Below are 10,148 nucleotides of genomic sequence, written 5' to 3'. Positions count from 1 at the left end.
ATACACCGAGCCGAAACATCTCTGGACACTATGGGACATTTCAGCATGGTCCATCTTTCTAGCCTGCACATCTTTGGCCTGTGGGAGGAAATTGGAGCACCCAGTGGACTCCTACTCAGATATGGGGAGAACATGTAAACCCCACACAGACATTGCAAGACTGCAATTGAACCTGGATCCCTGGCACTGAAAGGTAGTAGTGCTAACCCCTGAGCCATTGTGTTGCCTTAGTTTTGACAATCTCAGTCAGATCTCCTTTCACTCTTCTCCACTGCAGTCTATCCTCATAACTGAAGTGCCCCATCCCTGGCTCCACTCACATAAACCTCTCTCCAATACCCTATATCCTTCCCAGATGTAACACAATGGTCCAACTGAGGCCAAAATAATGTCTTTACAAGTTCAGCATCACCTCCTTGCACTCTATGCCCCTATTTATGAAGCCCAGAATACTGTATGCTTTATTAACAGCTCACTGCCCCCATCCTGCCACCATTAATGGTTTACACACATATACCAATCGGTCTCTCTGTTCTTGCATACCCTTTGGAGTTATATTTCAGAATTCCAGTATTTGCAGTCCTGTTTTTCTGCTTTTATCTTCAAATCATGGGAATTTGAATGGGATCTGGCCTATCATTTGCAGTTCCCCATGCAATTTAGCCCTCTTTTTGATAAAATTTAGTGAAATTGATCTGTCAAGTGTCAGTCATTTCTCCTTTGTAACTTTCTCTCCAATGAGAGGGGCCATCCGTTGAAACAGTTTGTCTCCCACCCCCAGGCTGTGTTTTACTCCAAACCTGCTGTCCAGGATTTATTATACACCAACCTGCACATTCTGTGGTTCCCCGCCCCCTACCCCCCTCTCTCTCTCTCTCTGAGTAATTGTGTGTGAGTTAGCTGGAAATCTATCAGTTAGGAACTGCAAGATCCCTGGTTGGTTGGAGCACGGCAGAGCTCTCTGTTTATCAGTTGGGGGATAATGTGATCTGCTTTGCCTTCCTTTCTCTTTGTGGTTCTCCTCCAGTAACCATTTCACACAAAACAGCTGCTTGTTTGGTGTTTCAATGGATTTCCATTCACAATCAGAGTGAAAAGTGGACCAAAGGGCCAGTTAAAATCTGGACAAAAGGTAAGAATCTTTCCGTACTCAAAAGAGAGAGTGATCTCTTCAACATCTCAATCTGAGAGATTTATTGTTTCTTTTTCACTGCTGTTTGTTACTTTGTCAATGTTTAATTTTAGCTATTAGCAAAAATTTAATTATTTGACTATTTACCTATTTTTATTTATAGCAACTTTTTTGATTATTTTCAGTATGTTTATTATGACTGCTTATTACCTGATTAATCTCCCTGTTTGTTAACTTTAGATGTGGGCATTCCAATAACTCTGTCTCTATTGCTGTCCCTGGCTTATTGTTTTTGTCTGTCAGTGTCTCTGCCTCTTTCTCATTGCCTCTCTCTCTCTCTCTCTCTCTCTCTCTCTGTCTTAGCTTTGTTCTCTCTTCCTCTGTAGTAACCTCTATTTCTCTCAGTCTTTGTCACTCTCTGTGTTAGCCTCAGTCTTTCTCACTCCCTCTCTCCGTGTGTTAATTGCAATCTCACTCTCTCTCTGTGTTAGACTCAGTCTCTATTCTTCTATATTAGCCTCAGTCTCTCTCTGCTTTAGCCTAATTTTCCCTTTATCTCTGTGTCTCATAAGCCTGTGATATTATTTTCCTCTGTCTCCCTGGCTTGAAGTCAGATTTCTCTTTGAGCGTGCCTTTCCTTCTCTCTCTCTCTTTCTCAATCTTTCTCTTCCTCTGAGGGAATAAAGCCACCCCTGACACTGTGCAGGATTTTGCTTCATTCCTGAGCTGGATTTTGTTTGGTGAATAGAAGAAGTTGTCTGGGATTTGAAGGGAATCCCGGGAAGATAAGAACTCCGCCCAGCAGGAAATAGGGCACGGGACAGTGGGTGGGAGGCACCTGGAAAATGCAATTCTTGAACTGAAGGAAGTGTGATCAACCACAGACAAAATACAGGAGAAGAACAGGGAGCTATGGAGAATGATAGAATCAGTGACAGCGACACACAATGATAGGAAAATACAGGGATAGAGATTGATGGAGAGAAGGAGGTGGACATAGAGAATTAAAGAGGTTGACGGAGATGTGAAATTAAAACAAACTTGTGGAGGAAGAGAGAGATTGAGAGACACTGTCTCTGGGCAGACCAAATTCCTAGCACAACACTGGCTGTGAATGGTAATCTTCTCACTCCTCTCCTTTCTAGATAGAACGTGGCCAGAAGATGTTCCCAGGGATTCGGCAGATTGGTCTAGTCTTCAGTTTCCTGCGCTGTCCTAATTGCCCTTCGGTGCTGAGATGGTGAGGGTTTCGAGCAGTCTCCCCCATGCAGCCTGACAGTGCACTCAGACTTCCCACCAATTACCCCAAGCCCATGTTGTGTTAGCAGCATGTCCAACCGTTCCACCAACATGAACTGTAGTCAGAATTGCAGCCTCTATGACATGGACTATTTCGATAACTACTCTGATTACCCTGTCAATATCTTCCCCATTCCTATCTTGACCGGGATCACCATTACCTGCATTCTGTTGGCATTGATTGGCATCAGCGGGAATGTCATGACTATCCTGATTGTGCTTAAGTTCAAAGATATGAGGACCACGACTAACTTCTACCTGTCCAGTATGGCTTTCTCAGATCTCTTCATCTTTGTGTGCATGCCCCTGGACTTGTACAGGATTTGGCAGTACAGGCCCTGGAACTTTGGCAACTTGCTTTGTAAGCTGTTCCAGTTTGTCAGTGAGAGCTGCACTTACTCCACCATTCTCAACATCACAGCCTTGAGCGTGGAGAGATACTTTGCCATTTGCTTCCCACTCAAGGCCAAAGTGGTCATCACCAAGAGCAGAATCAAAGGTCTCATCTTTTTCCTCTGGTCAGTGGCTTTTGTTAGTGCGGGGCCCATCTTTGTTTTGGTTGGCGTTGAGCACATAAATGGAACTGACCCCCTGCTGACGAACGAATGTAAGGCCACGGAGTACGCGGTCAAGTCCGGCCTCCTGAATATCATGGTGTGGGTGTCCAGCATCTTCTTCTTCCTGCCCGTCTTCTGCCTTTCGATACTCTACAGCTTAATTGGGAGGAAACTGTGGCGACGCAAGAGGGAGAGCGTGAGACCCAGCATTAGCAGCAGAGAGAAGAACAACAAGCAGACAGTGAAAATGCTCGGTAAGCGTTTAGAGAAACGACCTACCTTTTTGTGGCGCCTTTCACAACCGCGGGACATCTCAGAACCCTTTCCAGCCAAACAAGTACTTTTAACCTACAGTCACTGTTCTAAACTTTCACAAACACCAAAATCACCAGAACTTTTTGTGCAGTGCTTTTCAACTACTCCGCTATTGTCAGTCTAGAACCATGGGATTCCTCTTTCAATGTTCCTGAAAAGCAGAGATATTGAATCTTTTCAAGGCAGAGGTAGATTAATTCTTGATAAACAAGAGGATGAAAGGTTCTCAACAGGAGGTGGGAAAGCGGATTTGAGGTTACAGCCAGATCAACTATGACCTTATTAAGTTACAGAATAGTCTGGAGGGGCTGAATTTGCCTACTCCTGCGCCTAGTTTATATGTTTGTATTTTCCTGAAGCTGAGTGATGCAGGATAAAATTGGAGCCAGTCTTTATATACATTTATGCATTTATGTTAGAGATATAAAGCAAAATATACATCTCCGAATCAAGTGGCTGCTACTTCAGTCTGTTCAAATTTACAGGAGCACAGCTCATTTCTCAGTTAATGCTTGCCAAGTACATACAAATGACAGCAAGCCCCAGCCCAGATTTCAGTGTTTCAGTCTCTTAACTGTAACTCGAATACACAACCTTCTTGACTAAGATGTGAGTGTTAGCCCCAAGCCACACCTTACACTAGAGAGAAAGATTATACACAGAAACCAATCTCCTGAGGCTCCAAAGCCTGTCCACTGTCAGCAAGACACAAGTCAGGAGTGTCATGGAATATTCCCCATATGCTTCTATGGGTGCAGTTTCAATAACACTCAAGAAGCTTGACACCACCTATGCACCATCAATGGCAGCCCATTGATCTCCTTCAATACTCACTTTGCCATCAATGCACAGTGGCAGCTGTGTGAGCATCTCCAAGATACACTGCAAAAACTCACCAAGTCTCTTTTGACAGTATTTGCTAAGTCTGTGACCTCCACCATGTAAACAAACAAGGGCAGTCGATTCATGGGAACGTGATTGATGAGGGCAAGGCAATGGATGTTGTCGACATGGACTTTAGCAAGGCCTTTGCTAAGGTCCCTCATGGCAAGCTGATACAGAAGGTAAAGTCACATGGGATCTGTGGGGAGCTGGTAAGACACGTACAGAACTGGCTTAGTCATAGAATACAGAAAGTAAGGGTGTTTTTCTGACTCAAGATCTTTGATCAGTGGTGCTGCACAGGAGTCACTGCTGGGATCCCTGATGTTTGTAATATATATAAATGCTTTTGCAGGAGAACCATGATGGTTTTATTAGTAGTTTGCAGATGAAACAAAGATGCTAGAGGATACAGCACGATATCGATAGGCTGGAGACTTGGATGGAGAAATGGCAGATGGAATTTACTGCAGACAAATGCACTTTGTAAAGCCTAATGCAGGAGGGAAGTATACATAAATAGCAGAACCATTAGAAGCATTAACATACTGAGGGATCTGGGTGTACGGGTCCACTGTGCTGTGAAAATGGCAGCACAAGTGGATAATGTCAAGAAGGCATATAGCATGCTTGCCTTTATCAGTCAAAGCATGGTGTATAAAAATTGGCAAGTCATGTTGCAGCTGTATAGAACTTTAGTTAGGCTGCGTTTGGAATATTGTGTATAGTTCTGGTTGCCACATTACCAGAAGGAGGTGGAGGCTTCAGACAGGGTACGGAAACTGTTTACCAGGATGTTGTCTGGTGGGAGCTTATCAGCTATGAGGAGAGATTGGTTTTCACTTGAACGTCAGAGGCTGAAAGACGATTTGGTAGAAGTTTACAGAATTATGGGAGGCATGGATAGAATGGATAGTCAGAATATTTTTCCCAAGGTAAAGTAGAAATGTCATTTACTGGGGGAAATAAGTTAAAGGTAAAAGGGGGTAAGTTTAAAGGAGATGTGAAAGGTAAGTTTTTTTATACAGAGGGTGGCAAATACCTGGGAATGAGCTGCTAGAGGAGGTGATAAAGACAGATGTGATAGCAACATTTGAGAATCACCTTGACAGATACATGAATAGGTGGAGAATAGAGGGCTAAGGACCGCACAGAGACAAAAGGGCATCATGTGTCGGTGCAGGCTTGGTGCTGTACTGTTCTCCGTTCCTCGTTCTCTATATCTCTAGTTTCTCATTTCCCTCTCAGTCATACACCACCCTGGCTTGGAAGTACTCTGCTGTTCCTTCACAGTTGCAAGCTCAAATTCCTGGATCCTGCTCTCTAACAGTACTGTGGGTGAACCTACACCCCAATAACAGAGCATTCAGGAAGGCAGCTCAGATTGACACTGAAGGAATAAGTGATACATTTCCAAATCAGGATGATGAGTGGCTTAGAGGGGAACTTGCACCCTGGTGGTGTTCTCATGTATCTGCTGTTGTTGTCCTTCTAGATGGTCGGGCTAGAAGGCTTGGAGGGAGACTTATGCATCATATAGATGCATCATATACATTCCCATCATGGTGCTTATATCGAGGAGTGAACAACGTAAATATAGTCACTGAGGCAGTCTTCCTGTTTGAGACAGAGAGCATCTCACTTCCAAAAATAATAGCAATTAGCACAGCAACCATGATCAAGGCACAGGGGTGGTGCATTGTCAGATGTCAATACTGAGGAAGTCCTGTACTTTAAAAGAGCCACTACTAAGAAAGTACTGCATTGTCAGACGATCAGTACTGAGGGACTCCTGCTCTGTTGCAGTGTCAGTGCAGAAGGAGCACCAAACTGTTGGTGAGTCAGTGTGGAGGAAGAGTTGCAATCAGAGAGTGCAGCACTGTCATAGAGTCAGCACTGAGGGAGTGCAACACTGTCAGAGAGTCAGCACTGAGGGAGTGCAACATTGTCAGAGAGTCAGTACTGAGGGAGTGCAGCATCGTTAGAGAATCAGTACTGAGGGAGTGCAACACTGTCAGAGAGTCAGCACTGAGGGAGTGCAGCACTGTCAGCGAGTCAGTACAGAGGGAGTGCAGCACTGTCAGAGGGTCAGTACTGAGGGAGTGCTGCACTGTCAGAGGGTCAGTACTGAGGGAGTGCAGCACTATCAGCGAGTCAGTACTGAGGGAATGCAGCACTGTCAGACAGTCAGTACTGAGAGGGTGCAGCACTGTCAGAGAGTCAGTATTGAGGGAGTGCTGCACTGTCAGAGAGTCAGTACTGAGGGAGTGCAGCACTGTCAGACAGTCAGTACTGAGGGAATTCAGCACTGTCAGACAGTCAGTACTGAGGGAGTGCAGCACTGTCAGAGGGTCAGTACTGAGGGAGTGCAGCAATGTCAGCGAGTCAGTACTGAGGGAGTGCAGCACTGTCAGAGGGTCAGGACTGAGGGAGTGCAGCAATGTTGGAGGATCATTACTGAGGTAGTGCAGCACTGCCAGAGAGTCAGTACAGAGAGTGCCGCATTGTCTGAGGGTCAATGTTGAAGGTGTGCTGTACTGTTGGAGTGTGAGTACTGATACAGCACTGCATTTTTGACAAGTCAGCACTGAGGGTGTGCTGTTCAATAGGAGATCAATTCTGAGGGAGTTCTACATTACTGGATGGACAGCAATATCATAAAATATTCCATACAGCATGCAAAGGAGCTGTGCTTATATCAATATCAGATTGGACCTGATCTTATCAGATAGCATAATGAGCTTGAGGGGCCAAATGACCTACAAGTGGTTCTAAACCCTTTTTATGTATATGTCCTGATCAATAGTTATTCCTAAACCAACATGATTTGAGCGGCAGTGTGAAAACTTTCCATATACGAATTGGCTGTTGTTTCTTACATTTTAACAGTGACTGTGCTTAGTTAGATTTAAAAAGGTTTTCAATAAAAAAAACTTATAAAAAAGCCACTTAGTTGGTTGGAAAACACTTTGAGACACCTGATGATCACTAAAGACACTACAGAAATTCAAGACCTTTTGTTTGTCTGGTTGGTGGCAGTAAATGAATTAATGCTCATGCGGATACAGTTATAATAACCCAGACATTGTGGTTGAAGTGACAGTGAAACTGTCAGCATTTGTGGTCATTACACTCTGAAACTGACAGTGGTTTCTGTAACCCACCTACGCCTAGCGCAGTGTGATAATTCAGATAGATCTCTCTCCTCCAGGATATGCTGATGATATTCTTGCAGACAGAAGTCTTGGGAAGTTATTTGTTTTGCTGTGAAATTCTTCTGTTTCTTCTGGCAGGCTCACTGTAAAACTTTTGAAAAAGTTGCTCTTTATTGAATGAGGTGTAACTGGGTTTTTGAAGCCGCAGTGAATCATAATTATTGCTGAACAATACCTATGATCCTGAAAATATAACTTCTATCATTGGGAAATGTCAGACTTCTCCATTATGATAAGAAAATTACATTTATTTTTAAAATTTTCCTATTGTATTTCAACTTCTACTTCAATACCATGCCATCTTTTCACTCTCCGTTAAATGATTTCAAGGTGATGGATTCAGTGCGTAATGCTCTGATTTGCTGTCTGTGAGAATTCTTTAATTTAGTTGGTTGCTTAGTTCACACAATGACACCATCATTACTGGATGTTGGTGGTCCCTCTGATCCTGGAACTGAATTAATATCTGGGAAGGTGAAAATCTAAGTCATAGAAATAGCTGGATATTACTGGTTCTCTTAAATTAACTGTTTGTGTAGCTATTTGTGCACTTGTAAATGTTCAGCAACTGCTGCCCAATCACAGAATCACAACTTACAATTGTCACTGTCTCAGTAACTGCATGAAAAAGTAACTTAAGGTAATCCATTGAATTGATGATATTATGAAACCAAGAACTGCAGAAGCTGAAAAATTGCTGGAGAAACTCAACAGGTCTGGCAACATCTGTTGAAAGGAAGCAGTGATAAAATTTTGGGTCCAGCGTTAAAATTTCTTCAGAACTGATAGTTACTAGGAACAGGCGATATTTATGCTAATGATGGATGGGTGGAGAGGGAGCCTAGAAAGAACAAGGCAACAGCCATGTCTGGCCCATTTCCTGCCCTCATTTTCTCTTTCCTCCCACCACAGTGATGGGGTCCCTCTGGTCCTTATTTACTACCCCACTAACATCCTCATCCAAAGGATCATTAGCCGCCATTTCTGCCACCACCAGACACATATTCCCCTCACCCGTCTTGTCAGCATCCTACAGGGACCATTCCCTCCAGCACACTCTGGTCCATTCCTTCTCCATGTTCAAAACCTTCCACAGCCCCATGGCACCTTCCCATGCAATTCCAGAAAGTGTAACACTTGCCTATTCAATTCCTCTCTCCTCATGACCTAAGGCCCCAGACACACTTTCCATGGGATACCTGCACTTCATATAGTCTAGTCTACTGTATTCACTTTTTACAATGTGGTCTCCTCGACACTGGAGAGACAAAACGCAGACTGGGTGCCTGCTTTGTGGAACACCTACATTCTGTCCACAAAAATGTCACCAAACTTCTAGATGCCTGCCACTTCCAGGCACCACCAATACCCCAGATCTCTGTCTCAGGCTTGCTAAAGTGCTCCAGTGAAGTTCAGTGTAAGCTGGAGGAACAGAACCTTCATATTCTGCTGGGGACCTTGCAACTATCAGCACTCAATATTGAATTAATTAATTTTAGAACCTGAATACATTCTCCCATGCCCCATGGGCCTATCAATATATGAGCTTTTTTTTAGGACAGCCAACCCATTTTCATCTGCTTGTGATTCTCGTTATCAGCTTTTCTTTCTCCTGAGCATTGTATCATCCATCCCTTGTTTCTGCCGAACTGCCATTCTGTCTCTCTGGGTTCCACCTCCACCCATCTGCTCACTCCCTGCCATCTGTAGAAATCCCACCTTTTCCTAGCTACTATCAATTCGAAAGAAGGACTCAAAACATGCACTCAGCTTTCTCTTCACAGATGCTGACGAACCTGCGGAGTTTCTCCAGCAATTTCTGTCCTCGAATTTAGAATATGGTTTGTTTATATTTGCAGGAAGCAACATACATTCATGTGTGGGAAGATGTTCTCTGCAAACGAAAGGCATATGTTCAAGCCTTGTGCATTTTGTGAATTATGCTGGACCTTCGGGACCCTGTAGTACCATGTTGCTTTCTCCATGGGAGCAGCTCAGCTAATCAGGGTTGACTTGACAACCTATTAGCACCCTTTTCTCACATAGCATAAGTTGTCACCATCATTTGAAAGTTGGCATTCTTGCGTTTGTCCTGAAGACAGAAAAAGCATTGACACCATCACTGTCTTTTCAGCCATTTTCAAATTCTACACTGCCAATATCAGAGTGTTTGGAAATGGTTAAACTGGCTGAGACCCTCCTCAATGGAAATGAATGAGGGATGGACAAAGAGAGGCTTCTAAACTAATTAAATGGTTTAATAGGGTAAATATAGGGAAAATATTTCCACTTGATGGGTGACAAGAAATAGATGTAATGCATACAAAATTGTTACGAATAAATCAGAAGGAATTGAGGGAAAATGTTCTTACCCAGAGATTAATTAGACTATTGAACTTGCTACCATGAAGGAGCAGTTGGTAACAATAGTATTGATGAACTGACTGGTAAAATGAACAGAATGATATTACATTACTTACAGTGTGGAAACAGGCCCTTCAGCCCAACAAGTCCACACCAACCCGCCGAAACACAACCCACCCAGACCCATTCCCCTACATTTACCCCTTAACCTAACACTACAGGCAATTTAGCATGGCCAGTTCAGCTAACCTGCACATTTTTGGACTGTGGGAGGAAACCGGAGGAAACCCACACAGACACGGGGAGAATGTGCAAACTCCACACAGACAGTCACCTGAGGCAGGAATTGAACTCGGGTCTCTGGTGCTGTGAGGCAGTAGTGCT

The 10,148-nt window shown here is 43.8% G+C and overlaps 1 protein-coding gene across 1 annotated transcript in view; it reads left to right on the top strand.

Moving 5' to 3' along the window:
• Nucleotides 1-1,057: 1,057 nt before the first annotated feature.
• Nucleotides 1,058-10,148, top strand: part of ghsra (growth hormone secretagogue receptor a) — a 38,568-nt gene continuing 29,477 nt past the window's right edge. The window contains exons 1-2 of the mRNA XM_043702970.1: nucleotides 1,058-1,132; nucleotides 2,278-3,242. Coding sequence (XP_043558905.1) covers nucleotides 2,462-3,242 — 781 coding nt within the window. The 5' untranslated portion in view covers nucleotides 1,058-1,132; nucleotides 2,278-2,461. The remainder of the gene's footprint in view (nucleotides 1,133-2,277; nucleotides 3,243-10,148) is intronic.

Source organism: Chiloscyllium plagiosum, chromosome 13 (genome assembly GCF_004010195.1).
Source record: "Chiloscyllium plagiosum isolate BGI_BamShark_2017 chromosome 13, ASM401019v2, whole genome shotgun sequence".
NCBI lineage: Eukaryota > Metazoa > Chordata > Chondrichthyes > Orectolobiformes > Hemiscylliidae > Chiloscyllium > Chiloscyllium plagiosum.
This window is presented reverse-complemented; position numbering and strand designations above follow the sequence as displayed.